Source organism: Nestor notabilis, unplaced genomic scaffold, assembly GCF_000696875.1.
Source record: "Nestor notabilis isolate BGI_N333 unplaced genomic scaffold, ASM69687v1 scaffold1666, whole genome shotgun sequence".
Lineage (NCBI taxonomy): Eukaryota > Metazoa > Chordata > Aves > Psittaciformes > Psittacidae > Nestor > Nestor notabilis.
In genome coordinates this window covers 70,047-87,546 of record NW_009934015.1, presented here as the reverse complement: position 1 = coordinate 87,546, position 17,500 = coordinate 70,047, and the positions used below count along the sequence as shown (strand labels likewise).

Below are 17,500 nucleotides of genomic sequence, written 5' to 3'. Positions count from 1 at the left end.
GTCCATGCCTGCTGCTGATTTAGTTCTGAGTAGGGTTTTGTGTGTCAGGGCTGTTACTTTTGAGTTTTGTTTTGTTTGTTTGTTTTGGGGTTTTGGAGGTTTCATTTGTTTCTTTGTTTGCCTGTTTGTTTTTCCCAAGGAGGCTTTGCAAAAATAAAGTGGGTAGAACAGCCAAATAAGAAGGGAAACTTGTGATCTGATACTGAATGTAAAGCTAAAATGCATTGTACTCGTCACTGAGGGAGAATCTTCTGAAAGTACCTGTGCTGGGGGCATCTAAATGGGAGCAAGAACTAGCAAAGGGCCAAGCCATGGCTGCTGTAGGATGGTGGAGAAAGATTCCATGTAACACAGCTTTCAAGGAACAAACATGAAAGAGTGGGAGCAGGTGATGGTTATATCTGTCTTTTCCCACCCCCACAGCTCTAACATCTCCTTACCTGAGGTAGATGCTGCCCATTGCTCTTAGAATTCATTGTTCCAATAGGGTTGGCTATCATGTGCACACCATTCATATTCTGTAGAGATGCAAATGCCTTTGTATTAGCCTTTCTTCAATTCCTAGAAGCACTTAAATCAGAATATATGATACTTTGTAAAGGTCATGGGTAGTAAGCTTTTTGAAAAAAAGCCCCAAAACCTCAAAACCCAAACAAAAAACACCACTAAAATTTTGCCTGAGAAAAAAAATTAAAATCCAAACTGATTTTATTTTAAAGTGATCTTAAAAGTAAGATTACAGTAAGTTTAGGTCTTCTCCCTCTGCCATGTAGGTGAATCTAACAGGTCCCTTGCTAGAGGCTATGATTTGGTGATATGTGTGGGTTGTTCTAGTAACTGAGGTGTCTCTGCTGCAGAAGTTGGCAATACCTGGACAAGAAAAGATCTGAATAAAATAATCTGGACAATACCTGGGCAATAAAATATCTGAACTTGCTAGAAACTGTATGGAATTGCTAGTTTACTTACTCGATCTCAGAATCTCCAGCAGTAAGTACAACAAACACTGCAGAACTAATATTCCCCAATTTGATTTGTGCAAGCAGGCTGGTAGGTTAAATGCAAAGTAGGACATTCCGCATTACATACTCCCTGACAACTACCACTAGTTGTTTGAAATAAAGGAAAGAGCAGTTTGTTGCAGAGATGTGTGCACTTTGATGGTTCCTGCATTAGAAGACAATGTAGCTCAGAAGATACTACCTATGACAATACCTTCGAGTGCATCAAGGAGTTGAAGTCAGTAGTAGTAGCACTAAAAACAAAGAAAGGAAAATAATACTTTAAAAATGCCTGTTCACCCAGCCCCCTCAAAAGGCACACATCGTGGGTAGGAGGGACAACACCTGTGAGAGAACTGGCACCTACAGAAATGGTGAAGAACACTATTTATTAGTACCTTTTATATGGTATCTTGGCCAAATACATAAGACTTGTCATTATGTTTCACAGATCTATCTCTAGCTGTATAGTAACACGGTTCTACCTCCATGGAAGAAAAAAATACATATTCTAAGGAGTATATACCGCATTCTAGGTAAGGAATCCATTTGCAGTAGAGTGAATCACTGAGCAATACAGTGCTACTGCTATCTTTATCTACTCAAGTTCTTCCTCTGCCAACCTCTCCCCTGCTGTCTCTGAGCACCTACCTGTATCACATTAAAGCCTTCATAAAAATCTGTCCTGTGTAGCATGTGGACCATGCAAACAATCCACTGAACTTTTATTTTGACACTGAAATCAGACTTAGTTCCAGGAGATGTACTACTTTTCTTCTCCCACCAAATTTCAAGCTCTTTTTCAAGTAATACTTATTAGTAATAGTTCTGTTATGAAAGGACCCACACATACTTTTCAGTAGGGCTTAAAGGGATTAACGGCACAATGCCAAACAGAAAATTTGATTCTATACTGCACAAAAAATATGTCTGGGATAAAAAGAGATAACAGAGGGAATATTGGAGAACCCATTAGTCTCCAGATTAATGACAAAACAATTTAGATCTTGCAAATTAACTGAAAGTCATCAACATATACTGTTTGAATGATAATGTTTGTTTTAAAGTAAATTTTTAAAGACATAACAAGAACTTGTTTCTCTTTTATTTTGAATGGTTGTTAACAACATAGAAGGAGCTCAGGAAGGGACTGTGCAATTTATTCTCACAACTTGTAAGATGCTCTTCAGGATTTAACCTATAACATAATCTTAGGGTGATAACTTTGAATATTCTCTCAGGCACCTTGAACTACTGGTTAACTTGTTAATCTGACAAAGAAATTAGTAATTTTCTTGATTTACCATTTTCACCTTACTAGATTTTACCCGAAATAGAGACTTGGTTAAAACCATTAGTGTTTCAAACTTCTGAAGAACTTTGTTTCTATTGAAAGTAATATTTTACAGATTTTTGGTGGAGAGAAGGGGTGGTTTTTATTAGTTCCTCCTCCCCCTGTTCCACTGCTCTCATCCTTCTCTTGAATGCAGATAGTTCAGACTTTCCTCAGGAATCCTCTGTAACTGTTTTCCCACTGGGTACATCCTGTGGGTACTCCGTAGTCTGCTTGGGACCTCCCCATCATTGTTTCTTCAGGGGAGCAGAAATAAGAATCTGTGGACAGCACTCTTTTATACAGCACAAAACACAGACTTCAAAAAAAGATTGTTTAAACCCTGAAAAACATGTTCCTTCTCTCTAAAACGGCCATAAAGTTAAAAAACCCAAATGAATACTGGGAAGCTTTAGTGAAATCCAAACCATTACATTAATCCCATTTCTCTTATAAGCTTTCCTTGTCAGTCACATCTGAAACATTCATTTGTAAGCTTCTGCTTGCCCTTCCTGGCTCTACTCCTGGGTTCATCTCTGTTCAACCTGTGTAGGGCTCAAATCTCCAGTCGTGATGTACAGGGTTCATTCTTACTCCTCATTGATGAAGATAATCTCCAGTGAAGGTTGGCCATGCTTTTCGCTGAGATCTGCAATGAAGGAAGAGAAAGCAGCCCTTGGGGTAAGAACTGAGCTGAGTCCCTGGGCCATACCACTGAACTTGGAGAAGCTACTGCAAACCAAAGCTTGTCCAAGCTGTCTCTGGTACTCTGCAGCCATTATGCATCATTTTATTGTGTCATATCATCCTGATCACATGCTTCTGGCAATTAAAATAATATCATACCTACATATAATAGGCAAGGTTAGATGAAAACATTTCCATCCCGGAATCTATGAATTGAAAGAAAAGAGAGGTTCCTGTTTTCCCAAATCCTTTCTTTCTCGGAAGGAATGACCAAAAAGAACCTTAAGAGTTCTTACCAGGTTTTTCTGTGGCACCTGCTCTGGCCTGGGCAGCTTGGAAGGGGAGGGGTAAATGGACAAGTGTCAGGTTGCCACAGAGCATGGTTTTGGGCCTGTTCTACATTTCTTTGACTTTCTTCTCAGAGATTTCCTTCCAGCCCTGTAAAATCCTAAGAGTTTATGACACACAAACTCTAGTACATGCCCTTATTCAACATAAATAGTTTCCCAGCTTCAATTCTCCCATCACATCTTGAAACTTTCTTTAATTTTTTTAAAGAAGTGTCAGAGTACAAAAGAAAGAGTATGGACCAGCATCTTTGGCAGTACAAGTCAGACAGCTCTGACCTCAATAGAATTTGATTAATGTGTATCAAGAAGTCTGGTCACTGATGAACAAATGAGAAAAGAATGACCGATACTGACAAATACCTATTGGCTTGTTTTCTTCAGTAATGGTGCTGCCTGCAGTACTGATGACCTTGTGCTCCTCCTCAGCATTCACTAGCTCCTGGAGCACTGCCTCCACGATTGGCATCACCATGGCTGTGGTTGATGTGTTGGAAAGCCACATGGAGAGCACTGTGGTGCAACACATGAAGCAAAGAAGCAACCTGGAGTGCAACACAGGGAAATCTTTTTGAAGGCACTTTCAGAAATATTAAAGGCCTCCTTGCCTGATGTTTTCATTAGTTAACTGATAACTAAACAGGGTCTTTTTGTGGGTGACAAAATATCATGCTGTGTGCAGATACAATTCTGTTTTGTGGTGACAACATGTCAATGGAAGCCATTTGCCACATGGAAATCGTGATGGGATGTGAGAAACAGTTTTCAACATATCCAGGATTTAATCATCCTTTGGTGCTTGTTTAACAACAGGCAGAGAAGGAATAGAGAGACTAAAATCAGTATCAGTAAAAAATAGAAAGCAAAAGGACAACAAGCCAAGGAGCGGGAGCTGGCAGAAAGAGGATGAGAAAAATTGTAAGCTTTCCAACTCTGAAAGGAAAGGTGGTTATGTAAAAGAGCCCCAGACCAAGCTAGCTTTTGCCCATGGATGGTAAAGTCAGTGGTGGTGTTTGATTTTTCAAGCTGCTGCTATCACTCTCATACTATTCTGAAGTTAAAGGTTCACTCACATGCCTGGCTTTGCTCCAGCCATCATGACCATGCGCAGGGCAATTCGCTTGTGAAGATTCCACTTTTCTACAGAAGCTGCCACACAAATCACACCCATGAGGAGCAAAGTTGTGTTTTTGAAATATTCAGCAGCCACCTGCATTAAGTGTAAAGGGGAAACAGTTAAAAAGCAATAATTACCCTACACAGAATGCATGCTGAATGAGAAGAAATATGGTATTGTGGATTTTTTCCCCCTAGAGAAAAAATGACAGAGAGCTGGAAAAAATTAAGAGCTCATAAGTCAAAATGTTATTGTTAATATTTCGTGTTGTGTTTACAAAAAAAAAAAAAAGTCTTAATACCCACTTGTTGATAGGTTTCTCAGTTTTGAAGAAATCAAGAGAAATTTTACTTCGAGCAGGATGTTCACTCCCTGCAGACAATCAATCATACTCAGCTAGGCCAGACTGAAAAAGCCACAGACAAACCTCTGCTCTGAAGGCAGCTTATTCATGCACTTCAGCTGCTTTTTCATGTTGGAAATGTCATTGTCTATCTTCTTTATATTTTACATGTCATGTTCAACTGTTGGGCAAAACGTGGCATTTCTAGAACCTACAGGTCAGTAAAAATGTCTTTTGGGACATGCTCTCTGAATGCAATAAAGGGATATTATTGTGATGATCCACAAACCCTGTGCCAGAGCTTTTCACAATGGAAATACATCTCCATTCTATCAAGAAAATAAGGCAAAGTTTCAAAAAAGAGAACTTTAATTTAAAGGGGATGAGCAAAAAGCATCAGCTGGCTCAGGAAAAAAATCAGAGACTATGCATGGTCCTCCAAAACAACATTCTTGAATCTGAGTTTTGCTAAGATATAAGAAGATATGCTGTGAAGTGACTGAAAAAATAACAAATAAAATAAACCAAAACATTCACACAGGCACCCTCTCTTGTGTGAAAGCAAACAAAATGGGAGAAAACAAAAGTTACAAACACATGCTTGGAGTCTAGGTAAATTTTTCAATTTGTTCTGATGCAATCCTATCCAAGCTGTTGCTGCAATATTTTTCCAAAACCATAGTTTTTTCCCTTTAAATCTGTTTCTCTAATAAAATGTAGGTGCCAGGATTTTAAAACAATTAAAATCAGGAGAAGCAGTATTTTTTCTATTGTCCTCAGTTATACTGATGCCCCTCCATAAAAGTGCAAGAAAGACACTAAAGTTATTTTGTGAAAGTTGCAGCATATTAATTATTTAATTATTTAACAAATCCCCGTCATGACCTAAATAGACTTGGCCATCATAGTTGTGTGCCGGGACACTTAAATATCACTTTTTTGGCTTTCTTCCACTGGTTTCTTTCCCATTAACTTTCTTTATTTTCCTGCTACCTTGTTAAAAAGAGATCTTGAACTGAATGAAAGAAATCCTTCAAGCCAGCAGCACAAAGCATCTGTTGTTTTCTTTTATTTCTTTCACAGTCATTTTTGATAAACAAGCAAATACCAATATTCTTATTAATACATGCAAACATATATACAACACACTAGCTCATGTTCTTAAGCTCCTGTGAGTTATTTGTACCTTAAACTGCTAGGCAAGAGCCCTGGGTTTCTTTGGCATTCTAAAACAGCATATAGGAAATATTGCAACATCGTCAGAGTTGGTTATTTTATAATACGAAGGTTTTTTATTGTTCCTAAAGCAAATAAAACATTCTCTGCAGTAGTCTTACTGTCATATAATTTGATATTACATTGAATTTCTGTCAAGCTGTCTTCTCCAATATGCTGCAGAATTTTGTAGTGAAAATGCATAATTACTTTATCTTTATGTTAGAAAAAGAAAAAGAAAATCCTGAAAATATCTGACTGTGTTGGCATGGAAATGTATCTGATTATATTACACAGTTGTTGCACCACTGGGAGGAGTAAGACAGGTCATAAAACTCTTGGTTCATGCTTGAGTCCATCCATTTATGGGTATTCCCAGTGCTAGATTGTGTTAGAAATTCAGCAATTTTATGGTTGCTATATATTCTTCTGTGTTCTTATCCATATTTCTAATCCTTGTAAATCAAGTCATGCCCCCTCATGCTCAAAAAAGAGAGAGAAAAAAGTAGTAGGGGAAAGCTATAGGTGAAATAAAATAAAGTTTTGGCATATCATGAAAGAAAGTAACATTCAAAAAATAACTCAAGTAAGCAAATTCAGAACTGATCATAGAGACTTTTTTGTATGGCTGCTCCTTTGCCTTAGAATCTATGGCTACAAGACATCACTAAGGCTACAGTGGGGAAAACGTATTAGACACTCACCTGGGTAACAAAATTATCTAGTATTAACCAGTAAATAGTAACTGTGTTTGTAATCTCTTGCCTTATACATAATCAATAACTGATCTTTACATGGTTTTGGAGAAGTGGAAAGGTGGGATCCTTTGATGCAATAGGTTTTGGGAATTGTTTGTTATGCAGTAGCTGGCAGGATGGACATGCCTCTTGGCTAATATAGCCTGTCCTATATGTATCCTCAGTAGAAGAAAGAGTTGGTCAGCCATAGTTACACATTACAAGATGCACTTTTTTTCCTCCTATAGCTCTTAGTCTTGCTAGTCTACTAAGATTAGTTTTATTCAAATAATTAAGTGAGAGTAAGAATATTAAATGATAAAAAAGTGCACACGTCTGACCTCACTGGACTTCATGACTCCAAAAAGTGGGTATAGGAAAGCAGGAACTAAGGCTGCTGCACCAAGTGGTACTGCTTCAGAGACCCAGTATACAGCTGTCACGATCAGCACGTAGGCACATGAAGCTTCCTGCAGGAAGAAAGCACAGAGGTTACATGACTGCCTCATGACCTGCTGTGGAAACATTGTGAACATGTTCACAGGACTCATCAGACTGCAAGTGCCTGGACATAAACTCAACAAGGACTGCATAAAGACTTTCAAAGGTGCAGCTGTTTGGGTACGAAGTCTAGGCTGCCATCTGAAAGGCCAGTTCCAGAAGATGATGCTAATGAAAGGTTTCACACAATAGCTAGCGCAAAACATTGGGATAAACATATTTATCAGCAGAATAATGGTTCCAGGTGCATTTACAGATTTGTTTGATTTGCATATTCCAATACTTACCACATGTTCAACCATGACTCCTCAGATTGGTCCTGTGGAGGTGGTACTTCTCTCCAGTATTGGACAAGAAGAGGAACTTGTAGCTTTCAGGATCAGGTGAGAACATCTGTATTTGCTATAGCATGGATAAAGCTTCAGTGTGCCTTTTTTTTGGGAAATACTCTGAAAAATTGGGGGGTTTTTAATAGTGTGCAAAGCTAAGTTTTTCATCAGTTGATTTTATTTTCTCAGGTGATTTCCACAGACCCTTGGAAGAAGACCACAGACCTGAAGGGTTTAGAGGCAGTGGATTAACAGAGTTAATCAAACAAATTTGTTGCTGTCAAAGGTTCTGGTAGAGAAAGCCATAGAGAACATCATGCTGAGTGTTCATGGAGAACTGGTATATGATGGAGAAAGGTACTATCTGCTGAATATTTTAAAAGGAAAACACAGCTACTTCACAAAACTTTTCTGGTCCATTTTTTATTGATAAGTATGTCTTTATGGCATGCAGCTGAGCTCTTCTTAGGCTCAGTTTGCTATATTTAGAAACCTGGGGACATTTCCTATTAACAATTACAGAAATTACTGGGGCTAACTGGCAGTTCTATGGAAGCTAGTAGGTCAGCACTGATTTACACCAGCTGTAAATCTAACCATTCTTCATTATTCACCGAATATGAACTTATTGAGCTGCATGGATCCACAGTTCACATTGGTTATTGTTTAGGAAATTCATTGTTAACAAATACAATTTCATTACGTTTGTTTCCTGGCCAGATGACTCCCAAATTAAGTAGCTTTCAAGAAGACACACAAGCATTCCCACAGAATCTTGTGCAAATCAATGAGTGTGTATTACACTTTTTTTTTTTTCCCCATCAGTTTTATGAAAAAGGTGGTGAAGTCTGAAGCAGGACTATACAGGGATGTGGGTTCAATGGAATGAATGAATAGCTTGTATTTGCACATCCTTTTTACATTACTCCTAACAAAGAGTCACAATCAGCTAATCCTCTTTTTTTAGTGCAGTTGATAGTAACAAGAGGCAGAACACAGTTCAGACAAAAAGTTAAGATAGATTGCTATGTGCTATTTTCTTAACTTGCTTAAAGATTGCAGCTAAACTTATCCAGAAGCTGTGTTTATATTAGCCATCAGACCTCCTTTTCTGACTTCTATTTCAGAAAAATATAAGATTAAACAGTTCTAATACAAGCAGGCAGGGCCATCAAAATAACAGAAATAAAGCTATCAGGAAACATTATTTCCTTTAACCAGATTACCTCCAATTACTTTAGAGAGTAGAAAGAGTATCTGAAAAGGTATTGAAGAAATTTAGCTCTGGATTGTTGTTTATGGATAGATAAGAACTCTGAACCACACAGAAATGTGCATATCTGTTTCTCTTCCTTAACTATTATAGAACAGTAATTTACGTTTTAAGTCTCCAGTAGAGGTTTCACTAGTCCTCTATGATCAGGTCCTTCAGATAAATATTGAAATAAAAGATTGAATAGCAGTCGTAGCTTCATTGCTACCAAGAAAAATAGAGGCTAGAGAATGTTGGTTTAGAATGGACGAGAGGGGTATTTTTAATGTTCATGGATTGTGAAACATGCATTTTACAAAATGAAATTGCTATGCTGTTTGAAACTCCAAAGATTGGTGTTCAGTTTGCAACAACTTTGAGTGATCACTCTTTAAAAAAAAAAAAAAAAAAAAATTTGACTTAAAAATTGAAATAATTTAAAAGGTGACATGACAGGCATTAGAGTTTTTTAGTAATCTCTACTAGGAAGGCAAAATTATTTTAGATGAGAGTCACAGAGTGGATGGATTGGCTTTAGCCAACTTGCTGCTGAGTCACCTTTAACTACATCGCACTTCGTGGTTGATATTCCACAAAGAGTAGAGCATAGAGTAATTTTTGTGACTTAGTAACTATTTGACACATTTTATTATTTTTTAACTCATTAACTTCTGCTAACAAGTTACTATGTTTGCGTGGGCTCTCTATGACGTCCAGCAGTTGTCTGAGGAGAAAAACGCCTCAATGAAAAAAACATTGATATTTTTTCTAAAGCAGTGCAGGTGTAAGATCCAAGAGATACTTTGCCAAAAATTTATAAAATTAATTTTACCCTAACCTGATTTCAAACTATTTTCTTACTCCAAAAATATACTCTTTAATTTCTTTGAGCATAGCTTGTTATCTTCTATTGCTCTGTGTGTAGCCATAAAGTAGACTTGTAATGGAAATAGAATAGGAGAAAGGGAGGTTGCATCTCTATCAAAACTTAGCTCGGATGGGCACTGAGTCTTTTTGTTTCCTATACAGTAGGCTCTAATCAGTTTACAAACAAAACTAAAATAAAGCACATTTTTAAATGGTGTAAAACTGGATAGGAAGTACTAGGAAAGCCAGGTTTTATAATCTCCACTAAAAACTTAATCAGCTTGTCTAGCAACCTTCTCTGTTTTCTCAACACTTTAAAACAACTCGTTTACAAGAAAACCATATTAATCTCTTCTATTTAATTGAACTGAATTTATATATTTAATTAATGGTTACCAGAGCTACTAAGTACTGGAATGAAGTAGAGGGTCTATAATTTTAACTGTTTCACTGTTCTCACTTCTTGTTGTATAGCTGAAAATTACTGTTAAGCTCACCGCAGGGCTTGAAGCAAAGAATAGGAAAACATGTGATGGTTGGAGGGACTACCACCTACCTTCAATCAGTCCATTAGGTGAAAGAAAAGGAGCTGAAAGGAAAGTATGGCTAAAAAAAGTCACAATAAATGTCATGCATAAAACTGTTCTAACTAAAACATCTGATGATCTCAGAACAAACTCTGTGTTGGAGATTTGACCAGTTAAAGATGTGCTTTGCATATCTTGCATGCAGGCATGTGGTTAAGCTGTGCAAAGAAGAGGTAGTCTAGCTTCTGGACTACCTTCTCTGAGTTTACGGGATCACACTGCAAATATCTTCCTTCAGCTTGTATAAGTAAAAACAAAGGTGAATGAACATACATCATCTATTCCCTTTGGAAAAGGAAGGAGAATTCAAGCAAATTTTCTCAGGTTTATTTTTTACCCAACCATTCTTTTCCATAAAACAACAGAAAAGAAGCTGTGGACAGTATTCCCAGTAGCCATATCTGCAAACAGTTCTGAATCCTAGTGCTCGGTATGATTTCTCTTGCCACTACATATGTAATGCTCCTTTGACATTTCCAGAGTTGTTCTGATCAAAGAAGCTGCAAGCTGATTCCCTGCAGAACTGGAAATATAAACCACCTGGCAATTCTGACTTCTAGAAGACAGACAGAAAACTAATAAAATTGTCTGATAAATTAAAATATAAGTAAGTGAGCAGGAGACAAATTTAATCTTTGGGTTTAAGAAGCAATCATAGTCAATGGGTTGTAATGAAGTAATACTACACTAAACCACTTAAGTAGTGTATTGTTAACTAAGTTCATTTCGTGTAGATGTTCTCTTAATAGAATTATAAACATTTGTCCAACCCTGGGTCAGATTCACAGCTATAGTTTACCATCTGTGATCATTCATGTGTATACGAAATGGATGTAAAACATCATCTGATGGTTTTTCAAAATCACTTTGCCATAAACCAACAGCACAAGGTGCAGAGTTATAGCACAGAGCAGCTTGTACTGTATAGCAGCAATTCTTGCCGTAGTAGTGTTAGTGAACTTCTGTCTCAGCACCCAAATGACACTATTACAACTGCCTTGGTTATTAAAGTTTCCTTATTGCACCTCTGTGTCCAGCAGGGAGCAAGCAAAAGTGACAAATTTTAATACAGTGAATCTCATGTTTCCTAGGAGAGGTTCTCAAGGGACATAAAGCATGCTGCAGTTATAGTGCCATATGGGCACATCAGGAGTATCTGTTCTTACATCGCCCTTCCAGTGACACTGGGGGAGACAAAACTGTTTTAAAAGCAAGCCTCTGTAAAATGGTGAGCCCAGCTGTTCTCCAAAGAAGAGCATAATTACCTGTCATTTATTCCATTTTGAGAGATAAGATACGGAAAACCACTATAAGAGGACAACTAAGATATACACTGAAGTTTAGGACAGGAAAACCTATTCCAAGGGCAACATACAGTTCAGTGGTGTAGGAACATTACCTTTTCTTGAATCCTGTTTTCCTTTCCATACAAAATACTACAGTTTCATTTTTTAAAACTGCTACACAATTTCTAGCCTTTTGCCTTTCTATTTGATAAAGCAGAAGTATTCATAAATCCTCTGATACTAGAAGGAAGAATTAATCTTTAGCAGAGTAGAGGACAGAATGGAAATTGCTGCACCATTTGGCCAGATTTATGTCTAGAAATATGTGGAAGCACCAACTGCAGAATTTTTAATACAGTGCAAATTTTGATAAGTTAAACATCACCATCTCTGTAAGGCTGGAAAACATTGTTATTTTATAACTGCAGAGATGTGCATAAGGAGGAGGTAACCACATGGCCAAGGGTACTCAGTAGCTCCAAAATCATGTCTGGAATGCAGCTGCATTTACTCCCATTCCCTTGTCTGTGTGTTAAGCACTAAACTGTTCCCTGCTTTGCGTTGTTGTGTATGGCTATGAGACATAATTTATTAGCCACTACCAGATCTGCAACATTTCAGTAGAGGTACCTACACATGCTTTAGAATAGTTAGTGACATGTATGGTCCTACGTCTGTCCCCGAGTCCTAGCTCCGGCCTCACTTGAATTGCTACCCTATAATCCAACACTAAATTGAAAGTCCCTCCATGCATACTTATTGCTAAAAAATAAATATGCTAGAAGTATTCCTTTTAAAGACTTCTTCTTAAAGAAAATTTTATGGATGTGTTTGTTCTGTTCCCCTTTCACACACACATTATTGTAGGAAAAGAAAAGATACAATATTTTTCCTTTATGATAGTTCTTTACTAGCTTTACCTGGTTCTTCACCTCTGCTTGTGACATGACTAAAGGCAGCTCTGGTTCTTACTGTGATGACTTCTCAGTGACCTTCCCAGTCCTTTAAATTTGAGTCCTTGGTTTTTCTAAGAGCTATGCTTGTTTAGATCTTAGGGTTTTTTTGCACACTGCAGACTTATCCATGACTACCTGCTGCACTCAGAGGTTTAGTTAAAAAAGAAAATGAAAAGGTACTCACGCTACTGGGGTGTAAGAGTGGCAGAGGAAGCAGCAGAATTGGAATGAGAACAACGAGCAAGAGATTTCTGGATCGGAGAATCTCCTTTATCATTGCCATATTCTTTTACTTTCTGGTGGCTTTCTTGTACTTGGATTTCTTCTCTGGTTCCTCAGTTACTCCAACTTCCACTCCACGTTTTCCTTCACCTGTGCCTGGATTACCCTGACAGGTCTTTCACTGCCTCATTTCCTATCCCAACCAATTACCTAAAATATCTTTCTTAATTTATTTATTCTTCAAGCTGCTGTTTCAAAAAGATTTTTTAATTAAAAAGACATTCAGTTTATGTAGGGCTCACCAGCACATCCAAATTATTTTCACACCATAACATGCAGGTGCTTGCAAGTTGAAGCATAGTGATCTTCTGAAAATTTTTCTTTTTAATTCAAAATGACAGGTATAGCTGTGTTGCATCCTTATGTCCGTGTTTTGGAAATTTTTTTTCTTCCATCATCTAGCAATGTAAGTCCTGTTTTCATAAACCAGGGAAAATATGCTTTGGGCTGCTTTTCCTCCTGATTAGTAGTTTGAATGTCTGAAATACAGGTTTCTCTTCTGCTGGAAAATTATCAAAACCAACAATTTATTTTTTGGTTCACAGAAGCAAATTTGCAAGTATTCTTTTTTAAAAATAAAAAATAAAAATTAAACCATCTGCAACTTTTGCAGGTTTTGTTTCTTTGTTATAGTTTTGGCTTCTGCTTTGTATCTACCTTTACCCTACTTTTGCCCTGAGCTTAGAATTCACAGGGCAGCAATTCCAACACAGATTATACTTGGTCTCAAGATAAAAACTTGTTAAAAAGCTTCATTCAACTCTAATTCACCAATGAGGACTGCAGAAGGTAGTAGTTGCTCCGCCCATTATCCAAATGCCAGTAAGAACAGTTGAGAAAATCAGCAGCCTCCTCTTTCTGACATGCACACAAACGTACAAAAAGACCTTTTTTAAGTTGCTGAACAGCTTGTTATTGTTTCAAGGTCCCGGTACTGATGAGAAATAAATAATCATTGTTTTCTAAACAGTATCTTTTGTCTTTCATGTTTCTTCTGTCCTGATCCATGAATGTCACTTATTCATAAGACATGAGCTAATCTCTACTGATTCATGTGTCCTCAGTAACCATAGGATTCAGACTCAAATCGAGGATTTTTAGGCTTTCTACTCTAGTCTTCTGGTGGAGAAACTTTTCTACAACTCTGCCATAATTAATGCTTTTTTTGTGGGGCAGAAAGTACGGGAGATTTAGGACTGAATCCATTGGCTGTTGAATGTACAACCAGTACACAGGTATCCATTTGTCCTCTATCTCATAGGAAGCCACACACCTTGGATTTTTAATGCTCCCAAACCTTGCTTGCCTGCTTTCTCCTCACACTCCACTAGTCAGACACAGACTGAGCTCCCCAGACTGAACTGCAATGTCTCTGTGACAGAGTCCTGGACAACTGACAGACAGACCTGCAGAAGAGTTTGATGGGCAGGGTGAATTTTTCCTGGAATTAGTAGTTATATCTAAGACCGTGTAACATTTCTATACCTTGAAACTTCCATCAAGCAACAGAACCTTGAGACTTTTCAGGCAAATTTAGCAATTAGTTCTGGAAGTAAAAATATAGTTAATGTGAAGATTTGGGGTTGGCCAATACCAGGTACGAATTTATACCTGTTTGTCAGTTGTTTTAGAGAAACTAAAATAACGTCTAGAATACTCAAAAACTTTATTTACATTTTTTTATTTTTATTTTTTAAATCTATGCTTTGTTTCACTTTTTTATGATCTGTAAGGTCAAAGGGCAGGTAAGAGATGCCATCTAGAGGCAATGGCTATTTACCCTCTAAGAGAAGACTATCTATATACACGACAGTCTGAAGTGATGAGATGCAATATGAGCTGGGGAGCAGGCAATCTATGTTTGCATCTTGAGCAATTCTGAGGGAGGGAAGCTGTCCTAAGCCCAGAGAGCTGCCCTGAGACAGACTGCTCCTTCCCACTTGAACTCTGGAAAACAGAGGCACACTAAATCCTATTTATTACCTCCCCCTGCCTGTCAAAGGGAAGGGTGTTCCTTCTCTCATACCGTTACTCCCATTGTAGAGTAAGGCCTGGCGCTCGAAGTAAGCTATAAGCACCACGTAGAATAATACCTTATAAGGTAAAAACCGCTGACTTGCCCCCTGATTGGCTGACACGCTCAGTTCCGCACTGCGAAAGGTATATAATGCTCCTGTGTGCACAATAAACGCTATTTGATCATCCGCCATATTGGTGTCTGTGGTCTCTAGCCCTAAGCCAGGGGGATGGCTTAGCTCTGCAAGTCTTGCCTGAAGCAACGCAGCAACACTCCCATGAAGAGTTTCACAGTCTGACATAACCAATTACTCAAGCTGCAAGTTGCTAAATGATAAATCTGCCACTGGAATCAATACAGTGCAAAACCAATAAGTTTTATATAGAATATTTTTATTATTACATTGATAGTCTCTGTTAAATTAATCTGGGCACTCCAAGCATATTCCCAAAAAAACCATCTTTTTTCTACATTACACACAGTAATGGGAAGAGGGAAACAAACTCAGAAAAACTTCATTTTCTGTTGAGGAGATAAAGGTTTCAACTACAGATTTGTAAGGTATGTATGCCATAGAGATTGGATATTCAAGATTATCTGTAATTCTTTTCTATGTGATACTTACTGATGAGTGAATTCTGACTGCTGGACAGTCCTGTTGTGGGGTGAGGATCATGGCTGGGAGGTATTTCTCTGGATGGTAACTGCTAGCATGCTTGCTGTTATCTTGTTATCTTTTCAGACTTAGAGCCACTGGCTATAAGGGATTTATGAATTGCTCTGCTTCCAGGCTCTTCCAGCAAGTGGTGCTTCAGGGAGCCAAGAAGCATAGCTGGTTTTAGGAATGCACTTTAAGGCATTTCCCCTCCATGTGTTTATAAAGCATGGTATGGGAAGAAAACACAAACACATGATCACTGTCAATGCTCAAGGCTTAAAGAGCATGTGGGCTGTAGCGCAAGGCCCTGAGCTGTGTGTGCAAGCAGAGGAGGCGGAGATGCTTGTGGCTCATAGCTTTGTGGTTGAGGTTTTCAGTTCCCTTTGCCATATGCCAGCCAGGCTTTGAAGATGGCCAACAAACATCTTCAGGTATGAAGGTGCACCTACACATATGTGCATCTAAAAGCAAACATGCACAGTCATGCATACACATATAGAAACTGCTGTGAGAAACAGGACTGACTGTCTTTTATAAGCCCTTTGAACAGCTGCCTGATCCTAAGGCTGCTGTGGATCCACATTCTCATGAGTAATTGCCAAACCCAGTGTGCTCTGGCTGCTTGCACTGTCTGCTGTTTGCTGCAACAGGGTGGTGCTGGGTGGATTTTTTCAGCTCCAGTCCTTGAAGTATCCCTTTTAAGGGACACAGAAGGGTTCATCCCGTTTGCTCAAGTGATGCAAAAGCAGTTAAATGTGATTCAGAACAGGAGCTGGAATCCTCAATTCTTTTTTACAACCTCAGGGATTTGTGATTTTATCCTTAAAATATTACGCAGGTAGAAAAATAGGGAGTGCAGATATGAAAGGATGAAATAAATGTTCAGCTGTTTTCCCATGCTCTGGAAGTAGAAGAGCTTCTAATATCAACAGAGAAACAGAGTCTGTGTAATTTGTTCATAAAATGTAGAGGTTTTGCTCTTGAAAAGTTTGCATTTTCAATGCCAGTCATCTGTCTGACAAGATTTATGTTCTTTTTCTGTCCATTTTCTGTCAATATTTTTTGTAATTCATAATAATCAGTTGCACTATTTCTACAAACAGTTTTTGCTGTAAACAAGTACTGTTTCTCCACTGCTCCCAAATTCATAATTCCCATCACTGGACTGATGAATGTCCTTTTCTGCTAAGTGATTGGATACAATTTTTCCCTGACTGAACAATTTAGCATTCTCCATGTACTCAGAATTTACATGCACAGCTATGCATGAACCTACGCACACATACATTCACACATACACACAAGTAAATACATAATTTACCACCAAAAATGAGCCACACCACTAAATTCAGCACCATGTTTTAATGCACCTTCTTCCCTTGCCTCAGGAGGGTTCTGAAGCATGGGTTTAGATGGCCTACGCTCAAGTGATAGAATCAGGAAAAACGTGTCATCATTAAAATAAACAGGGCCTTTGACTCTGCTGAGGAAATGTTCCCTTCAAAAAACAAGGAGCAGAAGCAAAGTCATGTGCAAATAATAAAAGAATCATTGCAGTCTGTTTGGGAGGGAAGCTTTAGGAAGCAGAGAGTATGTTCACAGGCATTGTTTGCTGCTGGTATTCACAATGCCCTTTGTTTTCTGCAAATGTTATTGCAATTAAAAACTGGCTAAGCCAAATGAAGTGAATCAGACAGTGCTTATTTACAAGAATATTTGGAATGAACAATGTGGCATAATTTCTTAGACTGACAGTTATGAAACTTTTTCCTTTTTCAGAGGGCCTTTGCACGTTTTTATAATATTCTTTTTCTGGCCAGACAAAATATGAACTTGTTTCCCTAGCTAGGAAATCAGCTTTCTCCAGCTCATACACATAGGTATGTAAGCATAAGCATAGTATACTTATGTATTGCTTATAGGAAACCAACAGGATGAAACAAGGGCATGTCTGTCTGGGGCATACACCGGACTTCCTTCTTTGC

At 38.1% G+C, this 17,500-nt stretch overlaps 1 protein-coding gene across 1 annotated transcript in view; it reads right to left on the bottom strand.

The window, feature by feature from the left end:
- SLC13A4 (solute carrier family 13 (sodium/sulfate symporter), member 4) overlaps positions 1 to 12,841 on the bottom strand; it is a 24,795-nt gene extending 11,954 nt beyond the window's left edge. The window contains exons 1-7 of the mRNA XM_010017121.1: positions 12,743 to 12,841; positions 7,122 to 7,250; positions 4,442 to 4,578; positions 3,732 to 3,913; positions 2,929 to 2,983; positions 1,216 to 1,255; positions 441 to 518 (exon numbers count right to left, since the gene is read on the bottom strand). Coding sequence (XP_010015423.1) covers positions 441 to 518; positions 1,216 to 1,255; positions 2,929 to 2,983; positions 3,732 to 3,913; positions 4,442 to 4,578; positions 7,122 to 7,250; positions 12,743 to 12,841 — 720 coding nt within the window. The remainder of the gene's footprint in view (positions 1 to 440; positions 519 to 1,215; positions 1,256 to 2,928; positions 2,984 to 3,731; positions 3,914 to 4,441; positions 4,579 to 7,121; positions 7,251 to 12,742) is intronic.
- Between the last annotated feature and the right edge of the window lie 4,659 nt (positions 12,842 to 17,500).